The sequence below is a fragment of the Parus major genome, chromosome 20 (genome assembly GCF_001522545.3).
Source record: "Parus major isolate Abel chromosome 20, Parus_major1.1, whole genome shotgun sequence".
NCBI lineage: Eukaryota > Metazoa > Chordata > Aves > Passeriformes > Paridae > Parus > Parus major.
Window position 1 is genome coordinate 462,041 of NC_031788.1, and position 25,778 is coordinate 487,818.

Below are 25,778 nucleotides of genomic sequence, written 5' to 3' on the forward strand. Positions count from 1 at the left end.
AACTTCCCAAGAGTTTTAGGGCTTTTATCTCAATCTCTCATTGCAAAGCACAAAATCAGATGCCACAGAATTAGAGCACACATGATTCCCCATGACCTGTTTGTCTCCGCAACAGCTCTCCCATGTATCAAAGCCACAGGACAGCAGGAGAGAGGCTTAAACCAGAGCTTAGGTATTATGCTTCAGATGACAACAACAGTCTCTGCACTTACACAATAAAACTGCTACCTTGAACTGCTCCACAAAAGTTATTATTTAGTTACATTATTACTGGCTTACTACTCTCTCAAATGCAGAACAGAATAACCCACTTACAGTGGGTACCAGAGCACCCAGTGAGAGAACAGGAACTTTGCAGGCTGCACCCTCTGTCCTTGACAAACACTTCCTTCATGTCCTTCTTGTAGACACACTTCACAATTGCCTAGTGAGATGTCCTCCTTCTGTAACTGCTGCCCAGTTCCAAAACACAGTTCTGGCATGTTCTCTCCTGGTATTTGCACTTTGCTTAAGTAGGAATGTTGTGTTGGAAAGCAACAGACACTTCCAGACTCTGGCACACTTGGTTTCTTTCTGCTCTCTGCTCACGCCAGCTATGACACACTACATCAGTGTGGTTTGAAAAGAGATTCAAGGGTTATAACCTTGCAGGTGTCTAATTCCAGCTAAAGTCTGAACACTTAACTGGTCTAGTGCAGGGAAGCAGTAATAGGAGAAGGCAGGTGGAAAAACCTGTGGTCAGGAGAAAGACAAACTTTTACAAACCTGCAGTCTTCAAAATAAGGGAAATAAACACAAGAGAAGCTCATGATCCACAGGCTGTGTTTTGAAGAGCTGGATAAAATTCAGTTTTCACTTAGGGACTGAAAACTTTATCAGAAGTTTTTTCTGAAGATATTTTCATCTTTTGCCTTTATTTGTATAGTAGGTAAAAATAAACAGCAGCTGCAGTCCACCTTCTGCAAATAGGAGGTGGGTAGCAGAGGCAGCGTGGCTCCCAGAGCCAGCTCTCAGCAGCTGTGAGCACAGCCCATACCATACTTGCTGCTGGGACACAGCACTGAGACTGGGCAGGCAGCTGCCATTGATCCACTCAGTGCAGCTGGGAACCACAGCTTCCAACACCAGCAGCGCCTAGAGGTTTGGAATGAAAAGAGCAATGATGGAGGAGGAACAGAAGGCATGGAAACTAGCTGCAGCTGTAGCCTGCTGGGCTGACGTCAGGAGCCTGGGCTTGTGGAAAAAGTGATACAAGTTCTCAAACACTTGCATCTTGTAACAGTTTACCATAACTTTCTCAACCTCCAACAGACTGTAGGTCAAATGAGACTTCCTTAGCTGGAGGTGTGATTTTCAATTTTCTGGGGATGGGGTTGCAACCCCAACCACTTGTGCCTTTGGTACCTCTCTCCACATGCACCCAGAGCAATTGAACTTTATTAATGTGTGGGGTAAAGAACCATGTAATTCACCATCTTGTATCTGCTGATTTTGCATGAGATCTCCCGGCCCTTGTTTTAGTTTGGAAGCTGGGGAGCAACTTTTCCAATACTCCCCAGAAGTGACACCCTAACAGCTTGTAACCCTCACGTGCCCTTTTCTGGGCTGATGTGCTTGCAACTATCTGGCCAGCTAGCCCTGGTACAGCAGCTGACCCTGACCATCTACTGTTCTCCAGAACTGCCCCAGGGAGCTCCATCCTTGCTGAGCCAAGGGGCCTGGCAGGATGTCAAGAGCATGCAGGCACATGCTGTGGATGCATGAAGCAGCACAATGGGGGTGCTTTGTTCTCTGTTCCTGATGAAAAAGGATTGACTTGCTTTGCTGAAAGCCACAAGCCCTGTGCTGACATTGTCACTCATCTCTTGCAATGTTAAGGTCTTATGCCTCAGAGTTATCATCAGCCCTCAGCCCATGCTTTTGTTTTCCACTCTAGGAAGGTTTGACTCAACGTGTAGCACATTTTGTTTACCCAAAGGCAGGTAAGTTTTGTCACTGCATATTCCATCACTTTTACCATATCACTAAAGAGTATATTTAAGCAGCATAGGTGCCAGCACAGATCTCCAGAGTGCTCCTCAAGTGATCTTGACCATGAAAACAAATACTGGGTTATTTTAATAGTATTTCATCCATCAGTGGACTTCTCCTCTGACTGCATGGCCTCCTACATCCCCTAAGAGATATGTGTTATGACTCCTCTTGGAAATCCAAGTAGGCTGCACTGACTGAATTCTCTTCATTTATATCACTACTGACTCTTTTGAAGAATTGCAACAGCTCTGCAGAGCAGGACTTTTTCCATTTAAAAACTTACATTACCCTTTCCTAATATTTATCAGTGTAATATATCCACTATACTCTGCTAATTTTACCAGTCTGTCTGGTATAGCTGGTCAGTGAATTCCCAGAACTCCTCTGAATTCTGATCTGTCTTATGACAGATGAATCCTTGGGCACCATGGCAGCTTCAACAGAGGAGCATAACCTCTCACCTAACACCTCAACTATTTGAACTTATTTGAAACTCCTGGGTTGATACTTCCAGGTCTGGCAACCTGCTACAAATTCATAAATATTATTTTTGTAGAGCCTTTGCAGCAGGCACTGTGGGTTAAGACAGGGTCTGCACTGACTCCCTACAAAGAGCATTCCATCACAGTACTCTCTGTGAGTTCCTCTGTGCCAAGCCTGCATGCAGAAGAAATTATGTTTTTTTGCTATGACTAGCCCTAAGCCTTCCTTCCAGGTTCCATTTTGATAGATCTGAAACAGGACAGTTGGGTTCTTCCTCTTTGCAAATCACCTCTCAAAAATCCCTCTGCCTGCTTTGTTCTGTTCATATATTTATTCTGCTAGAGTTTATAATCTCTTCCATTTTCTCTAGCTTTTTAAAAAATGCTTTGTTTACAATAGCCTCCCTGCCCTTCTGTTAGTCATGCTGGATTTCTGGCACCATTCCTTGTCTCTGCTGTGACGGATGGTGGGCATTTCCTCTCTGCTCAGCTTATCGTCAACAATCTACCCTAATTCTGTTCAGGCTTTGCTCTGAACTTTGAGTGCAAAGCTACTTCAATTTTCTATGGTTTGCTGGTTGTTTTTTTTCCCTTTTCCCCAACAATGTTGATCTGGAATACATTATGTCTCCCACTGCAGAACAGGTCTTGGAAGGCACAGAATGGTAATTTCTCTGACCTCAGAATCACGTCAATGATGGCTTCTCATGCTCTGGGGCCCCTTAACCTGCCGCTCCACAGAAGTTTGTGGCTAAAATGCAGCGTTGTTACTACATAATGGATACAACTTAGAATGGCTGATTTGATGAAGTGCCACCGGAAAGACTTCTTCTCCTGTCCCTCTGTCCTGCCCCGTCCAGTGAGCTGATGGTCTGAAATCTGTAAGTGGGAGTGCAGGGTTGGGTTCACTGTCTTGTGAGTTTTGCTATGATCTCTATCGTGCCAGCTCCTGAGAATCTCTGCTCTTGATCAAAGAGCCCTGCACTTCAGGAGTGTGTGTGAACCATAGTGGCTCAGATACTGGAAGGTGATACAACACAACCCAACAGAAGCTCTAAAATAATCTAGGCTCAAACTCAAACAAGAACTGCTGGAAGGCACTCCTTGCTGGGCATTTACAGAAGGTCAGACAAGGCTGGGACATTATTCTATTTACCTATACCATTTCTGAATGTTTCTGAAACTAAAGAGGAAAACCCACACCCAACTATGACTGCCAAAGCCTAAATCTACTGTGGGACTGATTATGGAAAGAAGTAGGCATATGGCCAAAGCTTCAAATGTAGGAACCATTTCTGACTGCCACCCTCTGCCTTTGGCCAGAGAGGGAAACAATAACAGTGCCACTGACAGGCGTCAACTGTTAAAGAATCAGTGCCAGTAGCTTGGAGGTGCAGCTGCAGTGGAACTGCAAGTTGAGCTCTAGAGGGGTAGGAGCCTAAGTCTGCAGCAAGAGGCCATGAACTGAAGACCCTTTGCAGAAAAGGGCCTGAGAACTGAGGCCCAGAGAGGGGACCCAGACTCAGAGACACTGCAGCAGCTGAGGACCCTCAGACTTTCCTTGCACTGTGAGGGGATAAAGCCTCAGGGGCTCCTTTGTTTGGGGTTCCTCTTTGGAGGCACTAACTTAAGCTCTTATTTTGTTGCTTTGCTATTTAGTTGTTGCACCATGATTAAATTATCTTAGGGATGTCTGTGACTGTTATGGAAAACCTGGAGCAGAGCCAGTAAGAGATCTGCCACAACTGTGGGATATGAGCTTCCAGGGACTTAGTCCCAGTGCAGGTGGTGCCAGAGTGACTGCCAGAGTAGCTCCAGGAGGGTTGGATGGGGAAGTTTCCTTTACACCACCAAAAATTTCCTATGTTGAGAAAAACATTCTGAGTGAAGGAGTGAGGCATCCAATGGCAGTTTCAGAGGTGCTAATGCTTTAACCTCAGAAAACTCACAGGCAGCAGAGGTAGCAGTCCAGATTCCAGCCATGCTCCCACAGACCCAGGTCACAGTGTGATCCAGTACTTAAGTTTTAAAAATTATTAAAGGCTGAAGCAACCATTTGTTTCACAGTGGGAATGATTAATGATTAGAACTCATATTACTAGTGCTTTTAATGACTAATTTATTAAGCTTCATTTTTGGCATTACTAGATGAGTTTTACTTTCAATGTGAAGCTGCTCAAAGTTCAAAATTAATTCCTTAGAAAAACTGGGAATTTATTTACTTTGGAAACTGGAAATAAAGAACACATCTGTGAAAACCCTTCATTTTATTATTTTTTTTAACATGAAAACCTGGGAGAACACAGAGCAGCAAGACATCTGTTGCTTGCACTCTGCTCAAGCTTGCTGAATGTCTGGGGCTAGAAACATCCCCAAAAAGCCTTTCAACTTTAGGATGTTCAGCTCCTGGTTCACCTAAAGCAAAGGAAACTGCTTCTGCTGCTTTGCTGTAAGGTGGAAGAGATGCTCAGGAAGAAATTACTCAGGGCAGGCTTTCTCCTTTTTCACTGACTCTGTGGCTACACCTATTTACTTTACATCATCTTTGCCAGTCTTGGCAAAGGTGAAAAACAACCAAATCATGCCCCTGGGGCAGCCTATCCCAGCTACTAAAGGAGAGATTAAAGCAGAGACTCAGTCCTTGTCTTGCTCTTGGTAACAGCTGCCTTCAAATTTCTACACATTACTAAAACAATACCATAAACTATGACTGGAAGATAAGAAAAAAATATTGTGAGACAGTAAAACATCACCACCTGGTAACTCTTCCCATTATAGTACTGCCAACCTTAAGGCAGCTAGCTAGCAGTGGAATGCTTCAGCCCCTTCTCAGTGCAAAATTATTTTTTAAATAGTAGAGTTGGAGGAGATGGCTGCATGGGAGGTAACTGAAGATCAGATTTCAAACAACATCTTGAAGTAAATTATTAATTTCCATACAGAGCAGAAACTTACTAATAGAAAACACAATATGATCTATGCAGCCAAACAATGGTTTCTGGTACTCTGTGCAATTGTATTAAATCTTAAATAAGAGAATTTCTGTGTGAGAATCAAGAGCAGCAAAAGAATGAGATATGCAATCTCCTTAGACAAACTTAAAAGCAACAGGAGACAGAGTTCCAAGCACCTGCTCCAAAGGCAGGTGACAGTGAAGGATGGACCCAGTGCCTCTCTCTTGTTAATGCTCAGCATCAGCCAGCAGGAACTGGCAAGTCACTTCCACACACAGATACTGCCAGAGAACAGACACTGGCTCTGCAGTCAAAGAACTCAGTCAAGTGAGCTACAACACGAGCACAGCTGACAAGCTGGGTTTGTGCTCCTAAAGCAGAAATCACAAACCCCTACAACCATGCAATGCTAAGACCAGTAAGCAGTTCATGACAATATGTCTGAGATGTAGAAAGATGCACTTCTCCATCTCCTGCCCTGCCCATGTGTTACAAGAAGTTAAAATCACAACTTTCTTGCACTCCAGTCAAGTATCCCGCGTCATGAGCAAGGCACCCACCACAGACTAAGGAGTAAGTGGTGCTTCTTACTCCTGCTCTGAGAGTAGATCCCCTCTTCACCACCTAAGGCCAGAAACTGGACCTGCCTAGATCTGTAATAGTTCTGGGTGAATTAAACCATGGCAGCTGAGATCAGCTCTGCCCAAGGCTGGCAGGGGGGCACTCTGCACTGTTGTTTTGAGACAGCAGTGTGTGAGACTGAAGCCTTCCCCATGGGCTGCAAACAACAGAGAAACTGTCTCTCTCTCCCATCCCCTGGGCAGTGGACAAAAGGTGCCCCTACCTGCAGACACACAGCCTTTGTAAACCTGAGGCTCGCTCAAGGGAGATCTGAATGTGCTAATACGCAAGTGAGCCTGAAATAGCTTGTGTGACTGCTAGACCCCAGATCACCTTAACTCCTCAAGGAACCTGGTAGGTAAGCCAAGGGCCATGCTTCCAGCCAAGGACAGTCCTCCTACTAATATGATGTCCCAAACTGCATTTTAGTACCTTGCTGAAGACAATGAACATCTCAAAATCTCTTGAAGAAGAGAATGCAGGGCTGTGTTCCATGTATCAAAACTTTTCATATCCCTGGGAACTAGAACTGCATTGAATTAAACCTGGTAGTACAGTTACTCACTAATTATTGTGAAATACCATTAATGGATGTTGCATAATGGATAAAAATGGCCCAACCTAAAGCACATGTATTGGCTTTGCTCTAAAAACTTACAAGTACATAAAAAGCACAGGAACTTCAAGTACTACAAATGCATAATCACCCTGTTGGCACACTGTTGTCACAGAATACAGAAAGCAAAACTAATGTTTAAGTAAACTCCAGGGAAGTACTGTGCAAATACATTTAAGAGTTATGTTCCAGTCCAAGTCCAGCTAGCTAAAGCTTTCCAGAACTCAACATTGCAGTTTTAGAAAAAAGTGAGCTTTTAGATAGAAAACCAGATGGGAGGAATCACAGGAAAAGCTTCCCAAGAAACATAAATAATGCAAAAAAGAAGGCTAAAATAAAATTCTATTTTAATAATTGTTATCTTTAGAGTGTTTTATGCTGTGACGTCAGTAGTCAAAACCAGTACTTTAGTGGTGATGCTAGTTTTAATAAGATTAGGAGCAGCATTAATCTAGCAGGTATTAAATAGACTTGCTTTCTAGATCAAAACATCTTATGTGTTCTAATTAATTTCACTCTAGGACTTCAAACAAAAGAACTTGTTGTACATATCAGAGGAATGATGGTCCTCAATATCCCAGACAAAATGTTTCAACAGGGGTGAGAACAGCTCCCGTTATTCACACACAGAAAGCAAATCCTTCCTCAGAAGTGTTAACATTCAATTTTTTTTCAACACAGTAAACAGAAGACGCCTTAAAACACTTTGTATTCAATTCCACTGGTAGCATTCACAAGTTGTCTTAAATAAAAAATTAACAGTTTCAAAAAATGAGCCCTCTCATTTAAATTCAATTCACCCTCTCCAACATCAGGAAATGCAAACAATGGAATATGTCAATAACCTCTCAGAAGCACATACTCTCTGACAGCAGAGCAAGTGAAAATAAAGTGAAGAGACTAGGCAAAGATAACCAAACTTTTAAAAATGCAGATTAAAAAAGCTTTAAACTACTTTTAAAGTATACATACTTGCAAAAAAAACTTCTCCAAAACTAAATCAGCACAATCATGGGCTTATTGGAAAGTGACACTTTTCAGTAAAAAGTAAGTGGCAAAAGTTCTTATCAAGGTCTGACATTAACTCTGCAAACACTGTGTTGTGTTTTACTGTGGGCACAAGCAACAGAGTAATTCCACATACCATTAATGCCAGCAAGACAGCACATTTTTATACCCTGGTATAAAAATTTCTTTCCTCCAAGGGTTTATGCATGCCTTGTCCCTTTCGTTTAGGATGAACCTGCATGTCCTGGACTTACTTATTGCCTCCTCCTCCTCCATGAGAGCTTTCTGCAAATACTTAGCCAAATCCCAGACCACCTCCACACTCCAAGCCCCCTTCTGCATGGTGTGTGCTGAAAGCCAAACACCTCTCTACCTTCCTGTTGGTGGGAGGCAGAAGAGGGGAAGTGTCAGCTCAAATGATCAAATCAACTCATCAGAGCAAATGCCAGCTCATTTCCAACTGAAACATAACACAGGTTTAGTTGGATAGTTTTACAAATATATCAGCATATTCCTTCATTTCTATTTAAAGCAAATCATCTGGAAATGAAGAGAGAGATGTAGGCTGAGACAGAACACTTACTTCTGAAAGCTGCAGAGGGTCTACAGATAATAATAAAAGCACAGGCACAGCTCTATTAACAGTTGCAGGTCACCACACCATCTGTCCATCAGCATTCCAGACCATTTATTCAACCATCTGCCCATGGACATTGAGAAAACCAAAGCCTAGACTTCATTAGGATTCAAACTGCATTCAAGTAAAATGTAGGTCTCAGATTTAGGTTAATACATATTAGTTTTGAGAATAACCTAATTCATATTGATAAAGACCACTAAGACCCCATGCTAGCTCTCCACTGCAGTTACAAGATTAAGACGGGTTGTTTTACTAATGCCCAGGCAATCTGTTATATATCAGAGTTAGCTTTGGTTGCTTGCATATAAACAGTTTAAGAAAACCAGGACAGCTGTATCTACAAGTCAGTTGTACCAGAAAAGCTAAAAGCTTCCTCACATACATTCACCCCAGAGTAACAAATTTCAGAAGTAGGAAGAAGCAGAAACTTGTCCTGTTGACTTTGCCCAGATCTGATCCTAGCAAGTTACTCAAAAATAAAACCAAACATACAGAGAAATGAATAGAAATTCACAATGGCATTACCCTGTTTCACCAAAGGAAAGATCTTACAAACCTTAAATATACATGTTACCTTGAAAAGTAACACATGCCAAATATAAAGAAAACAGTGTGGGGAATCTGTGCGCTTGACCCTACACACCTCCTAGAGTCAGTGACAGTGCTAATGACATGTTTCTGAGATAGAATTAAACTAAACACTTTCCCCATTTTTAAGCATGGCCCAGCTGCAAAGAATATTTTGAAATTCCAGATTTCAGAGAGAGGGAGGTCTAAAGGCACCACAGAACTAACAGTGGTGGCTGCTATTCTGGCTGTATCCAAGGAGAAGCTAGGGCAGGGACATCAGTCAGTCCTAGAAGGAGCTAGGACCCTGAGGTTAGTTCAGCTGGTTAGAGCATGGTACTAATAAAGACCAGAGATCGTGGGTTCAATAAGGGCCACTTAAGAGTTGGACTCTATCACTGTGGGTCCCCTTCCACCTCAGCATACTCTGTGACATTCTGTAATGGACTTACAGCAAATGACCTCATGGCCAAGGCAACAGAATAACACAGAGAAATAAAACAGGACTTGTTCCAATATGTCAGTATCTTTTACCAGGGAGCTCAAACTGGACCTACACTGCCAACAGTCATCAACAGCCCTCACAGAGGCTCACCTTTCCCTCATCACCCCCTTACCTCATCACACTCCCTGCAGCCCAGCAAGCACAGCTCAAGATGTGGTCAGGCCAGTCAAAGCTACAGCTTCAACTCCATTTAAAACAGATTTTTTTTAACTATTAGAAAAATAAAAAGGTCTGAAATGCAGGTCTCGCATCACTGATGCCATGGTCTCATATTGCAAACACTACACTGTATAAGATAATAAAAGTTAATCTCACAAATTCTTTAATTTTTGTCTTAAAACCCACCAGGTCCCTTGCAGATGTTGCTGTTATTGGAAGCTGATTGAGAACTCCACTGCACTGTAACTGGAAACCATCTTCCAGTTATCAGCTTTCATCAATCTGTGGCCAGTTTGTGCCTGTTCTTGTCGAACTGAGATCCTCTCCAAGGCTCTTCCTCCCTGTGAAACTCACGACAAACTAAAATAATGCCCCAGCGTAAATGCTTTTAAATATTTCTCTACACAAGAGGATCTTCCTTCCTTTGAAAGCCCTGGCAACCTTCTTCACTTCAAATTCCCCTGACACCGGTAAAGTCACACAGGTTTCACAGAGGCCTGGATGTGGCAGCCAGATGAGCTTTGCTAGATTAAAAAGCAACAGTAATTTTTCACAGGACACAAGCTCAGTCTCCAAGTGTAAGTACAGTTCCTGGGATTAGCAACTGAGACAGAAAACCCAAGGATTCAACACACAATCCATCCTCTCTGGCAGATTTCAGAGACTTAAACCAGCCCTTGGAGTACTTTCCAAGTATGATGTGGGGAAATGTCAAGCTAGGTGTGCCCTGAAACTACACCTTGTAGGGAGAAATATTGGAGGAAGGTGAGGCTGGGACAATATTTACAGTCACAAGAGATGCTGTGTTAACATATTGCTAAAAAAAGAAAAAGGTATTCTACATGAATTATATGGTTTCCTGGAAAGAACATCTTTCCTCCTGCTCAACTGTTGCCATGGCCACCAGCTCACTGGTGAACTACAGCAAAGCACAGAAGCAACAAGCCTGTCCTTCCTGGCCTAGAACTCCCCAGAGCACCACTCCCTGGCTGCAGACCACCCAGCTTTTCCCAAAGCCCAGCCCTGGAAAGGACAATCACAGCTCCAGGACATGCCGAATTCGCAGGTTGGTGCCTGCAGTGCTAGGTTTCTGTGGGGCTTGCTCAGTTTCAGATCTGGGGCTTAGTTTAAAGAAAAATGCAAAGAGGCTTTGCTTGTTGAGGGAAAGTATAGAGCCAAAAGGCAGCAGCTACACACAGCTCTGTGGCAGGGCCTCTTTCCCATCTTCCCACTCTGTTCTGGCTCCCACAACCATGCCGCTCACAGCCAGGCAAGGCATGGACATGCCCAGAGCGGAGGCCAATACATAATATATTCATATTTTTCCCAATCCTGGCACACAGACCACAGCAGGAAGTGCCTCTGCTGTCTACACTCACTCCAAGGCATTGCACTTATTTTTACCCACCTGACATGGGAGCACACTTTACCTCTAAAAGCAACAGCGAAGATATAGATGGAGACATGACAGTAGAGGAAAGTGTTTTAAACACATTATTTATTTCTAAAGAAAAACCATTGCTTAACACTATTGCTGCTTTCCAGATCAGACATTAAGGTTATAATGTGGTAAGATTAGTGATTTTTATACTTGTATGCTGTAAGATACCAAAGCTCACAATTAACTGAGCTAAAGCAATATAGAGATGTGTAGCTGCTCTATCAGTGTCTGATATTAAGAGAAGGAAAAAAATAGGGACTACCTTCATAGGATTGTATTTACTACGTTCTTTCTGTGCACAGGCTCGCAAATAGTCTTTTGGAATCACCTACATCAACGGACTTCTATTAAATTTATCACAAGATGTTGCCAGCCCCAGGTGTGCATCAGCAGTGCTGTATGACCTGCCCCATGCTGAGCAGAGCACTACAGACACAGCAGCTTCCAACTGCTGGAGAAAAACAGCCACTATCTGCATACCCACATATTGTTCAGTGAGAGGGCAGCAGGATAATCTGGTATGGGAAATGAGCCTGTGCTCTGCAAAATGCCACACAGAATCCCAGTGCTCTGCTCTGCCTATCACAGACCATGTCCTCTCTCTTGGACGCTGGTGGAGCAACCAGTTCTATGAAAGAATTATTCCTATGGCAACCAGAGCCATTTGGCTCACCTCTGTAACATCAATAAAATCCTGGTAAACAACTGTGGCTGTGTCAAAACAGCCCCAGCAAAACAGCATGCTGTATCTAGGGCAGCTCTCTCACTTCCATCTCCTCTCACAACAAACAGGTAGAAGAACATGCAAGCTCCTCCTTTCCCAGCCAATGAACCAGACAGGACATGAAAGAGCTCCAGTTCTTCAGCATACTGCACTTTTCCAATAAACTGTTATTCAGGAGACCAGCCATCCTGCAAGATGTTGTGCAGCCTTAGCAGAGCAGTCTGCACCTCAAAACTTTCATGCTGCTTGTCATGTAAGGGTGAAGGGCAATTTCTGCCACTGGATATATTCCAGTTCTAACTAAACCTTAACAGGAGCTAAAATTAAAATATGGATTTTTTTTTTTTTTTAATCTCTCTCAACATTTCTGCCGAACTGTGGGGAGTTACCAACTGATTCTTGTCTCCTGCACATGGTCTTACCTGACAGTCAAAGTCCTGGAAGTTGCGAGCTGCATTCTGTTAAAAAAAAAAAAACACAGGAAAAAAAGAAAGAAAAAAGGAGATCAGCACAATGCTCCAGAACACCCCCAATAACATCATGAAAGTTTCTCATAGAGACCTCTGCTATAGCACAGTCAAGACTGGCTGCAGTCAGGTAAACAGTGAAATGCAAGAGCTGTACAAGCAAACTCCATGGAAAACCTGCCCATTCCTATACAACAAGGTTATTGCTGTGAGGGGGCTACCAGCTAAGGGAACTGAGTACCTGTGTGCACAGCTGAGAGTGTTCAAGCAGGGACAGATGCACACAGGAAAGACACTGGCCACACCTGGGCTGCATATGGGTCTGGGTTTTGTCTCCTCCTGGTGTCCGTTAACAATTTGGGATCTCATGTACTGAGTGCAAGAAAACAAGCCATGCAGTCAGCTCCTGTGCAACCACCACTTCAGGTATGGGATCCTTTCATGACACACACAGTGACCTGCATGTTCTTGAAACCCCAGTGCGTGGGAACTGCGTGCAGCAGCTCACCACTGATTCTTCCCAGAGGGTGATCTCATGCAGGTTAGAAGGTCTGCAGGAACCTGTGTGCCCATGTGCTTTCTGAAACACTCTCTAACCCCAGAGTAGGTTACATCACTGTCAGCTGTCAGCAAAAGGCTGAGCAAACCACTTGAGATGGCATTCCAGCTTATGTGTTTTAGGCATAGCACCTGTCATGGTTTGAGAGTGGCCAAATACCAGGCACCCAGGAAAACTATTCATTTACTCTCTCTTGCTCTCAGCTGGGCAGAGAAGAGGGAAAAAAATTAACAAAGGGCTCATGAGTTAAGATGAGCACTGGGAGAAAACACCCTAAAGGCAAAACCAGTTCAAATTTAAAGGTATAAAGTAAATTTATTATTAACAGAGTCAGAGGAAGATAATGAGAAGTAAAATAAGCCTTTAAAACACCTTGTTTTTCCCCCTAACCCCTTCCTCCTTCCCACCCACAGTACAAGGAGACAGGGCATGGGGGTTTTGGTCAGCTCATCGCTCGAGATCTTCTGTTCACTCAAGGAGAGGAGTCTTTTCTCTGCTATGCCATGAGGCCACTCCTACAGGAGACAGTTGTCCATGAACTTTTCCAGTGTGGCTCTAATCTCACCAGCAGTCCTGCCAAAACTGCTGCAACGTGCGTGACTCCCACAGGCAAACAGTCTTCCCAATACTGCTGTGGTGTGGATCACTTGTCCATGGGGTGCTGTCCTCTGAGAATAGGCTGCTCTAGTTTGGAAGCAAAGACCCTCTCTCTGCCTCTGGAAGCAGGGGCTCTCCATTTGGGTCTCCCACTAGATTACAGCTTTCTCTGGCATCCACCTGCTCCAGTGTAAGCACTTCTCCCACAGGCTGCGAGTGGATCACTGCATCCCCCATGGACTTCATGGGCTGAAGGAGTACATGCTCCTGCTTCACCATGGTGTTCACCATGGCCTGAAGAGGAATCTTGGATTTGACACATGGAGCACCTCTTCCCCCTTTTTCCACTGACCTTGATGTCACCTTGTTGTTCTCTCTCACATATTCTCACTTCTTCCTCTTCTCTGACTACAAGAAAAACTACTCCTCGTAGGTGCTCTTGATAACAAGTTCTGCTAATTCAAAGATTCCTACAGGATCCTGCAGCTCCAAGAGGTTGATCATGTCTAGGTTCCAGACTGGAGAGTCTCTCACCATATTTCTGCTGCCAGTTGTGCGGCTCCGCCACCACCGAGCAGGCAGTGGTGGCCACCACGGCACTGGTGCTATTTAACACCTCTCTTCATGGAGGGCACTGGGAAGGAGAAGCTGCTGCCACTGTCCCTGCCCTTCTTCCTGTGGCACAGCTGGCTAGAGGCAGCCAGGCAGGCAAGGCTCTCCACAGGCTGCACTGGGATGGCAGCAGCTGTGGCACCTCGCAACCCCTGGAAAAAGCTGTGCGCATACTGGTTTGATTTTCTTCTGAAGTATGTCATCCAGAGGCATTACCAACCTCTCTAATTGGGCCAGCACCGTGTCCATCTTCAGAGCCATTAGAGATTGGCTGTGTTGGACATAGTGGAAGCTTCTAACAGCTTCTCACAGAAGCTACTCCTGTGGCCCTCCCTCATTACCAAAAACCAGGCTATACCAAATCAACACAGCACCTTAATACTAAAATTACTAGGAGAAAATTAGGATCACATATGGACAAAAGAAACACTCCAATCATTTATTCTGGCTGAACAGCCTCATTTGTCTCCACATGTAAATGCATGGCCGTGTTTTCCTCCCCACAGAGCCTTGCCATGTGTTAGCAAGGACAAGGGTTGTTACCTACATTCTGTACTTTGAGACATTTAAGTTGAAATATATGTAAATCTGTTCTAAGAATCCATTCCCCTCCTTCCTCCTTTGTGTTAAGTGTTGAACTGTGGCAATGTTTTGAGCAGGACATAGCAAAACCCACTAAATCCTCAGGACTGGGGAAAAGAAAATAAAAAGCAGCCTCCTCTCATTTCAGTTTGAGACCCTGAAATTAATTGAGATTTCTGACACCACCACCATCTTGTGAAGCAGGTCAGTTCAGTCACCCATTTCTTTATGGAGAAATGAGAAGCTTCTGTATAGAACAGTGGATTTGGATGGTGCATGCTAAGTAAAAAAGAAGGTGATCTGAATTTGTAGTTAGAAAAGTCTGAGATTCCCCAAGTGAGTGGGGAAGAAATGACACAAAGCAAGGAATGGGGCTCTGAACTGAGCTGCTTGCTGTCAAGGTGTACCATGAGGCAAAAGAAGCTGACATGCCCTGACTCCCACATGCTTGATTTTAATACACTGAAAACCTGACTTTAAACCATTTATTCATTGTCTTAACTTGAGAAACTTTAAGGCAAGTTTTTCAGGCCTCTGAACATGCCATGGCTGCACCTCAAAGCACAGAGCTGGCTGGGCTGATCAACCCAGCCTAAGGACTGCCCATTTCATTTCCTGAATTCAGCTCTGGCATTTCAGTAACTTTTCACTGAGGCTGAATTAACAGGAATCAAAGGTGCCAGAAGAATAAAGTGTCACTGGGATAGTTTTTCTGATCAGGCAATATTCTCTTTTTATCTTTCTTTCAACTAAATGGGAACAATGGAAGTTCCTTTGCTTCCCCAGTAAAAAGTCACTGCATTTTAGTGAACCTGAATGAGGTGAACAAACATAATGTATTTTACTTCTTTGAACTTGATATTAGGCTTAAATTTCACACAAACAAAATAGTGTTTATATTCTTTAAAAGTCAAGCTCGTAACTTTTTACTGATTTGGGGAGGAGCAAAGCCAGGACCCAGTGGTCCACAGTGGCATTACCTACAGTTCAGACAAGTGAACAAGATACAAACCATTTCCATTTCCACTGGTAATTCCACTGGTTCCAGAGTTTGAGACACCAGAGCTTCTTCTCTGTGTACAGTAGCCTTTGTATCTGAGGAGCTCATAAGCACTCATTCATTAGCACCTTAAGAGTGTTACTAAACTTTTTCTGGCCATTAATCCATGCTGACTCAAACTCCTATGCCTAAAGAGGCTGGTCAGTAAAAACCTTAGTGTACTGCCAGCTCAATAGATTTTGGACTCTGATACCTTGCACAGAATTGCAGGTTATTGAACCACACCCTCACGCTCCATAAACTATGTCTAAAAAGTACACATGTATTATCTCAAGCTTGAAAGCCTTAATAAGGGCCATCCCTCCCAGGTGGCTGCTCCCTGAGGCCCTCATTTTGTTAAAACAAAGCGTGAAAAGGAGAGCCACAACATACTTCTCTTCCCACACAGTATGGAAGTAGTTCTGAAACTACCCTTCATATTTCTCCCTACTGAGACACTATAAATTTCCTGAAACTTCAACACTGAGTCAAGCAAAGAAGTAATCACTCTCTATGTGCCCTTTGCACAAGTGGTTAACACCACTTGCTGCTCTGTTTGGGTGCCCACTCTGCATTTGAACCACAACTGACACCACAGCAAGGACTGGATAGGGCTAACTAGGCAATACTTGACAGAAAGAATGGAAACTTATAAAGTGAAAACCATTTTGATTTGGCATGCTTCAATGCTTCCTACTTAGGTCAGCTGACTGAAGCAAGGGCAACCTACCCAGCTGAATTCAAACACAGAAAATCCCAGGAGAATCAAGAGCAAGATCCAGGCCACTGCATTTAGGAAGCTTGTCTTTTGTAGATGTTTTGAAATTAACAAACTGCCCTCAGAGCCTTATTCCATATTTTTATTTGTTGATCTACACTGATATTATACTTTCAAGACTCAGCCTTCAAAGAAACACTTTTTTAAAAATGGTGGAAGCCCAGTAGTCAGCACTAGTCTGTTACAACAGGCAGCTGAACTGCAGATTTCAGCTGAGTTTTTAGATTTCACAGATACTAAACAGATATGCTAGGACACTACAGAAATCAGCAAAAACTAATCAGTACAGACTAAAACATAGCAGAATTCCAGAGATTTCATCCATTTTGTGGGGGACAAAACAGTTTTCTGCAAGCACACAGTGAGTGCACAAAGCACCACAGACAGCCCTTTGGCAGCACAAGCCAGTTAGTGATCATCAGCCATCAAACAGCAAAGCCTTAGGAACTCCTTCCCACACCATTTGACTTGGCTCAGAGCTATGCAAAGCGACCAAACCACATTGCTCATAATCAGTTTGTAGATGCAAGATGCTAGATATTGTTGGGATGCCTGTAATGAACTTAGGCACTCTCAACAACAGTTTGTGGCAGAATCCAGTGATGCTCTTCTTCCAGTGAGCTCAGATGGCTCTTCCCCAGTCCACAGAAGACAGAGTGAAAGACTTAAATAGCTACTGTGATACAATGACTTTCCAAAGTCTTAGTATTGCATGAGTCTGGACTGCTCTAACTGCGCTCTGCAGACATTAAAAGGAAATTGCTTTCCATTACTAAATCCAGGGAGACAGGGCTGGGCTGTTTTAGGGGTCAAAACACCAAAGGATCATTTAAGACAGAATATTTTAAACAGAAAGAAGAAAAAAAAACCAAACCAAACAACAAAACAAAACCACCACAATCCAAAACCAGACAAACAAAAACCAGGACACAGCCCAGCATTTTCTAACAAGGAGAAACTTGGAGGTTCTACAACTACACCAGGTAAGGAATGTGATCACTTTTCCAGTTGCTGCCCAGCCTTTGCAAATCCTCAGTACAGCCACAACGTACTGTTTGGCCAGAACTCCAAAATTACCTGAATTGTGAATTACCTGAGACTTTGGAAGAATGGATGTGGTAGATTATCAGAGTGGGGAAGAATTTACTGAGTTTCAGTACTTAAGGTTCTTCAATCTGTAGACAGATTCTGGCAGCTAGGACTCATTGCCAGACACAAAGTCATCCCAAGTACACCTGTGAGGACAAAGCAGCAGCCAGCATTACCTTGTCATTCAGGAGTGGTTTGATCTCTGTCAGCTGAACATCCTGCAATTCATCCATTGTGCTGGAAGTAGAGCCAATTAATCCTCAAAGCAACAAATAGGGATTCTGAAACAAAGGCATATTGTTAGAAACAGCATTACAAGATATGCTAATCAAAGAACGCTTAGAGACTTTCCATTAGACTTGTCTGTGCTTCAAATTAAGCCTGCAATAAACTGGTTCTTGATGCAACATGAAGCACCTGTCAGTGCAGAAGGCAAACTCTGCTCTCACTGTGTCTGTCTAGTTACTCCTTGCCCTGCCCACTGAAAGCTGCCCCTGAAACCTCAGGCCTTTCAAGTGAGAAACTGCATCTACTTCCATGCATTGGTAGTATTTCAGCCATAGCATGTCTGGAAATGAGCTGGAAATTACCTGATCAGCAGAGCGAAAAACTGTTTTGTATGAAGTAATACTGACTTCCCCTGTTGTCCCCTACATACTCAAACCCCATCATCCTGTCACCCAAGGCAAGGCTGTGCTGTTTCCCTGAGACACACAGCAAAAACCACATCCACACACAGGAGATGGAGGTGTGGAGATCCATGCTCTTTGCTGGCAGGATGCAAGAGTTCAGAACTCAGGGAAGCCCTTGATGTACAAGATGAGATATAAAAATGGCCCTAGACAGTGCTGGTCCAGTGGAAGATGTGCAGACAACACTGACAGCATGGCAGCCCAAACCATCGTTCTATCAGATGGTGCAGAGTCAGCAAGGTAAAAAAAAATGTAATAAATAGTATAAGAAGCTGCCATATGTCTGTGGGAAATTGCTGCTGCCACGGAACTAGAGGAGAAATCTTTGAGTATAAATACAGCAATGAAGATAGAGAAACAATGTGGCTGAGTTTACAACACATTTAATTTTTATTCTAGACACCCTAGCTGTGTTTCTAGACAGAAGAATTTCTAGTGCAAGCACCTGCAGCAACATGAAAAGTGCTCTGTCAAGAGATTATCACACCTGATGGTGCAGACTACCTGATTGTTCAGGAAAACTGTACCTATTACTGCAGATGAAATAAACAAAGTCATCAACTTAATTTGATGGAACAGAAGTAAGCATATGGTGGACTTCCTGAGTATCAGATGAGTGTGCTAGGAAAATACTTTTGAATACTGTCACCAATATCTTTGTCTAAGATATTACAGGCTACTAACCACAGAAAGAAAAAGAGTGGAAAAAGAACAATTGCGTTCACCATTCACCTTAATTCAACACAAACATGCACTGGGGAGAAGGGGTCCCTCGCACCCCAAGTGCTGCACAAAGCTGCACCCTTTGTGACAGGAATAACACAGGTGTGGCTGAAGCCAGTCTGTCAGGAAACAAATCAACACAAAATGCCTTTCCCTCTGAAAATCAGCCATAGGAACATGCATATGTTTTAGTTTCTTTGCTTTGGGAAACTCAATTATTTTTCTTTTTTAGACTTTTTTTTTTGCTGTAAAACATACCAGCTGTGAGAGTTTCAAGAAATTGATTAATCTACAGGCAATAACCCCCTTACCCCACAATGAATTTTTATTCAGAAGAGGAGTAAGAGCCATTATATAGTGTACTGTAAGCCCCAGAGGAAAGCTCATTACTGTCATACCACTAAGATATTATGGAATAAAAAAATATTTCTACTAAGGAATTACAACTTCCACATACACTGGGACTGATCAAGAGCACAATATCTACCAGGTTCTCTCCGAAACAGCATCACATGAGGTTACAGACACAAAAGGAATTTCAAACAAGCATCACACAGCTTATCTGCAGATAAGGTGCAGGCAGGTGACACCGTACTAGAACGATCACCTTCACCTCATTAGTTGGAGAGTGTAACCCTTCTCTTATGGTCCCTTGAAAAGACACTCACTGGTGGCAGGCAAGAAGGTCATGCTTATTCTTGGGGTCACCCAAGAGACAAGGAAACTTCCCACTCTACCCAAAGGAATTAAAAACTGTGCACACACCAGCCACCTTTCTCTGGGGGTTTTTATACACATGGGAGTTTTCCTGAGTCTTGGGTTGACACCTTGCATTTTTGCCTAAACCAGAGCCTACAGAGAAGGAAGGAACCAATATAATAACCCTTCTCTACTGAGCTGTGGCTAATCAAAGGACACTTCAGAGCACCAATTGTTCTGCATTAGATTGCTCAAAGAAACTTTTCCTATAGCCTTGCAGGTATTTCTTCTAGTTTCCCCTGAGCTATAGAAAGTCCCAGAGAGGCCTCAGATCCTACACAAACATGCCCAGGTATATCATTTGCTGTCAATACAAGCACATCCATGAAGTGTGCAAAGTCTAGAGAAGGGGACACATTTTATAACCATGCACTACATTAATAATGATAATAATTATTAATATAATAATATAAGTGATATAATTAATAATATTAATAGTTAATGCTATTAAAATAATAATGTAATTAATCATTAATTATATGAGAAAAATAAAAACCTAGTAGGGGTTCAAAGCAAGGATTATCAAATGAATTTATCTCTTCAACTTTGATTTAATACTTGGTCTCTAGATGCAACTACAGTGCACTTAATAAACAGTATTTTAAAAACTCTGAAATTAACCTGGTGTTTATCTTCCTGGTCCACTATTGCCCCAAATGCTGTCTCACAGGAAGGGAGGTCTCTGGAGCCAGCTGCTGTTAGCCATAACGTGCACTATGCACTGCCCTTTCCTTAAAGCAAGCTGGGTAGCAACAAAAAAGGGCTGCTGATTTGGGTGCTGAGAATTATGTGAAACTTCCTTGAGACAGAAGAGACAACCTTCCTTAACAACAGCTGGGTTCAAATAACTGTGAAAACCTCTGTAGGGAAGTTCACAGAACAGTAAGAGACTTGCTCTGCTGTAAGTCTGCAGCACAGTCAGCCTGGGAAGCTCCCTAGCTCTTAACACATTCTCACCCAGAAGACCTATGAAGGATCTCTCCAGTGGGAAACAAATACTGAGGTGAGCCAGGAAGTCACTGAGAACTGCTGATCTGAGAGCAAAATCAGACAGAGATTAAACCTGCACAGCCTCAGATGGTGGATTTTTTTCTAAACATTTTGATTCTATATCTCTTCACCTAGCTTGTAAAGTTTTTTAAAGGAAAAGGCACAGGGGGTTCCCATCACTGCTTGCAAGCAGCTGCTTTAGCTTGCTGAACCAGCTCTTCCCAATCCATTCACTAGTAAGCTCTCCAGAAAACGGCTGACACAGCCTAAGGACCTAATTTTAATCTAGTCAGAGGATATTCCACTGACAGACACGTGTACCTTTCTCCTCCCAAGGTCTTAGCAAGCTCAATGTGATTGCCCTAGATTAGATTTGTGCAATTTGTCATTACAGCATAAAATCTACTAGCTCTATATGACTATTTGCCACAACTGCACCTGAGCACCCTGCTATGCTAACAGCAACATATGTTTCGGCTTGAAATATGGCAAACAGGCCCATTTGAGTAAAAAAGGCCACAAAAAATTCTCAAAAGAGGATGCTTTGTAGTCGAGAGACCTTTGTAGACCACATCTTCAAGTGCAGAGGCAAAGGAAAGGGTGGGGTGTTGGTGAGCTGGGCTATCCTCTGTTCCAACCATACTAAAGACTACTTGTAAAAGCTCTGCAGACTTGTCTGCCCAGGAAACTATTTTCTCTCTCCATTCCTATTAGGTAAAGAAAGAAACATGCCATTTCATAAACTGAAAGCAAGCTTAAAATGCCACAACAAAGCAGCATAAATATTCGTAACACTCAAAAGATTTTTGGAAAAGACAGGCCACAGGCAAAGCAAAAGGTGTGCCTGAAACAATCCCTGTATAAATCATACATTTTTTCTATAAATAGCCCAGTACCACCTGTTTTGCAAGTACTCCTCTTGCCTATATTACTATATTATATATTACTATAAATGCATTCAAATCCTCCAACTGAAGCTATCTGTCCCTTTTCCAAGGTTTCCTAAAGGCTGAAGTATATTCTATGCTCTTTGAAAACCAGTAAGACAAGAAACCAGGAAATACAGTAAGACAAAAGATGTGGTGAATCATTAAGCACAGAGACTAGAATCAGGGTAGAAGACAGAAGGCTACCAAAAAACAAGGCAGGTGAGCCCCAGAAAGAAACCATCTACCTATAAATAAGGTCTTAAACAGGCATTTGCATGTTCACTCTAAGACAAGGCTGCTCTCAATTTACATCATTTCAATATACAAAGAAAGAAATTGGAGTAAAGTTCAGTAAGTCAAGAGTATAAGTACGACAGACCTGGAGTGTGAACTGCAGTATCTGTAGGTTCTGAAGCTCTGCTTTCTGGTCATTGAAGCTCTGGCACAACTGCTCCCTGCAGGGTTAGAAGCTGCAAGAGCTGCATCATGAATTCAAATGTTTTCTTATGGAGGTACAACCTCTCCACACAATTTAAGAACTCGGTGCAACAAAACCTTGCATTCAGAGGCTAAAAATTCTTGGGTTTTCACCTCAATTTGATGACATCTTATAATTTGTTACCTCCATAGCCACTTACACTTTTGCTTTATATGGTAACAACAGGAGGCAAAATTACACCCATTAGTTGTTAAGCTATGCTGCAAAACATGGCATTAAATGTACCTAAACATATGCTCCCTCATTTGGCAGACAACAGAGGCAAGCTGAAGGAGCTCCTCTCTAGGGACTCACAGCCATAACAATCCAGGTAAGGTTTCTGAGAACCACTCCCTGACAAGCTAGTTACATCTTGTAAGATGGAAAGCAGAAGTGTTGCTCCCAGACAAAGGAAGATAGGAACAAACCCACAGTAACCCATGCCAACATCAAAGTACATTACCCATGATCTGCAGGTTTGCTGCTCAGGTATTTATTTCTTCAACCATGTGTAGCTCTCCACTGCAAATTCTCCCTTTCTTTAAAAGGGGATTCCTAATTCCTGTGCCTCCTGTGCTGCTCTCCCACAGATGGAAAACCATCTGCCTGGCAGGGCTCCTCAGCATGGCTGAGCAAACCACAGTCTTGGCATGTAGATCTCAGCTAACTTTCATTTAAGGGGCTTGAGACCCTTGGGCATTCCTGTTCTGTTGCTCCTCTGTCCTGTGCAAGCCTCTGGACAGCGATGTGCTTCCCAAAACCTGCACAGGCTATTTCTATAGTTTCTATTTTCTGTTTTCTGTACTAAAATGCTGGCTGACATGATAAACTTCCAGAGAAACAGGCAAAGGACCCAAATTCAGTTTCAAAATATTTTCCAAGGTTACTCACTTTGCATTCCAGCTCATGTATTTTTGGGAAATGTGCCACATGGTGCTCTACCTCCAATACAAACTGTGTGCCTACAGAAAGAAACTGTTTTCTGCTTCACCAGTGCAGTCCCAGCTTCTGCTGTTGCCAAAATGATTTTTGCTTTTTTATTTCCTTCATATATATTCATAGCTCTCTAGACTTTTGTTGCACAGTTATATAGTTCCTAGCTAACTCCAGTACTTTTCCCTACCCTGATAGGCAGAAAGACAAAACACATTCCAGAGGTTCCAAGCTCTGGGGGCCCAAGGCTAGGCTCTCTGGGAGCCAAGTTTGAAACCAGCTCTTTGAGACACATTTTCATAAAGTTTAATTCTTGTCTAAGGGGGAGGGGGCAAGAATTCAGAAAAGGGTAGAACCAGGAGTTACCTCATCACTTGTCCTTCTAATTGGGGATTTCTGTCAAATACACTAATTAACTAAATTTACCAAACGGTATTCACCCTATGTGGGGGTGGGCATTTTTCCCTATCTGCTGCCCCTGGAGGGCCTCAATGAAGACCAGCCTTTATATTACTTCCTATACTAATATTGTTTCAAAAGTGTGTTGCCTTATTCCTAGCTCTTTAAGGCATTGCTGCACTTGAGCAAAGCACCAGCAGCTTCCTAATCCACCATGATTTTACATCCCTGAAATCTGAGCTACACTTAGGACAGAAAGGTCAGCTGATGCACATAATTTCTGAGGTGTTTAAACAACACCCACATTTAACAGTGGTTTTGTAAGGAAAAGGTCTGTGCCCAGCTTTCCATTAATTCTGGATGAATCCAATTTTAATTAAAAGCAGTGGCACTCATACACTCATGGCACTCATATTGCCATGAGTGTAACTGAGCTCAGCAAGCAGGATACTGTCCCTGCCAATCACCTGAATTAACAGGCATCAGCTATAGGGCTGACTAAACAAGAATGCTGTCGAAGTCTTTAAAGTGTTTTACATTACCTGGACCACTGCCCATGAAAACACTGAGTTATGCTGAGATCCCCTATACAGGACAGTCCAAGAAGTTTTAGAGTGGGGACACCCAGGATATAAACTGGAATGAGAAATTTCTCTGATGAAAAGTGTGCAAATTATTGTCTTGAAAGAATCTCTTCTGATCATGGTATCTCTTTCAAACCACTTTGCAGCATCTCCCTTCTCCCTGAGGCAAATGAAATAAGCAGTTACTGTTACCACCAGTCATGTTACTCTCATGAAGTTCTATGTCCTTTTATGCCCAATGGCATCACTCTAAAGCAACATCTGTGTTACCCAGAGCTCACACAGCTCAGACTAAACCACAGAGCCCTTCTCGTCAGCTTCATGGTGAAGGACACAATCAAATGGATCTGTTCCAAGATGCTTTTACTTCTCCTGAGTCACTTACTTGGATTAGCCCTGTGTTACTGCTGAAGATCAATAGATCATGCGGACACAGGTTGAGGTGTGGTGCAAGAAAGAGCAGAGTTTATTTTTCCTCACAGGATTTATAGGCTTCTTACCATGGCCAGGGATTGGATGGTCAGGATAACACTTTCTCACTGCACTGGCCATGAGAAATGCCCATCAGAAGACGTGTAACAGAAAGAATGTACACATATCTATATTTACAGTTACTGTCCTGGGAAAGTCCTTAGAAAACCATGTCAGCAAGCTCAGAAGCTGAGTTTTCAGGGCAACAGCCCTGTAGTTTAGGAGGTCCCACCCAGGCACCTGTGAGGGCTATCAAAGGTTTTGGCTAGATGCTTGTCCAAATGAAAAAACATGTAGCTCTTCATCAGCACCATCGCTATCAAGATCCATAGCACCTTCTGCTCCTGCCCTCTCCCCTCTGTCCTGTGTCCCCACCCTCCAGCACTACATGTAGCTGACCTCAATTGTTCCCCAGCACACACCCGCCCATGCCACACCAGGCAAATGGGAAAAATGCTGTCTTCAGCAGGAACATACACATAAGCAGCTTATGATGAAATCTGACTGCTTTCCAACAGATCCTTCCGTTTCCTCTGGAGTTTTATTTTCAAGCTTGTTTCTGCTTCATTTCAGCCATGCTTCCTACTAACCGAGTTTTCACACTTCAAGTGAAAAAAAAATTAATCAAATGTGAATACATATTGCATTAAGCAAAGTAAAGGATTCCACAGCAAGGTGAATTGGAAATCTGTTTAAATGAGATTTGAACAATGATTTTTATCATTAAATATCACATTTCAATATCTTATTGAAAAAGTTGCATTTTCACTGGTTACTAAACATTAAATTGATGTCATCCAAGGCCAGCTTACACGGGGCTTGGAACAACCTGGTCTAGTGGAAGGTGGAGCTTTAAGGGCCCTTTCAGCCTAAACCGTTCCATAATGTAACCATTACACTTATCTGAGCCTTCTTGCTGTCTGTGAGGAACCACAATTTAAGTTATTGTACAGCTAAACAAAGAATTAGTCAGACCTGAGTTTTCATATTTTCTAATGCAATTTTGATTGATATTTTTTAGTTCATTTGTGTGGGGTGCAACTGTGACAGAAGAAAAATATTTTAATCAAATGCATAGAAAAAACTTTGTAAAGTAACTTGCACTTAAACTTAGTGTTCACTCAAACATATAAATGCTACAACCGAAACCCAACATAGTAACATAGTAACATATTCACTGGTGAAGGTGATCTCTTGGCATGTACAGTGGAATATATATATATATGTGTGTGTGTGTAATCTGGATAAACCAAACTTAAAAACCATCACAGACACCTGCAAAGTTTAGGACAAATAAATAGTTCTGCTCCTCAGCAGCTAAGAAGACACAAATGCTTCTCGTGCAG

At 42.8% G+C, this 25,778-nt stretch overlaps 1 protein-coding gene across 6 annotated transcripts in view; it reads right to left on the bottom strand.

The window, feature by feature from the left end:
- Positions 1-25,778, bottom strand: part of NDRG3 (NDRG family member 3) — a 64,034-nt gene that overhangs the window by 18,292 nt on the left and 19,964 nt on the right. For 4 of the 6 annotated variants that reach the window (XM_015647569.2, XM_015647567.2, XM_015647563.2 and 1 more), the window contains exons 2-3: positions 17,651-17,755; positions 12,174-12,209 (exon numbers count right to left, since the gene is read on the bottom strand). In XM_015647569.2, coding sequence (XP_015503055.1) covers positions 12,174-12,209; positions 17,651-17,707 — 93 coding nt within the window. In that variant the 5' untranslated portion in view covers positions 17,708-17,755. The remainder of the gene's footprint in view (positions 1-12,173; positions 12,210-17,650; positions 17,756-25,778) is intronic. The other 2 variants (XM_015647570.2, XM_015647568.2) reach the window with 1 other exon arrangement.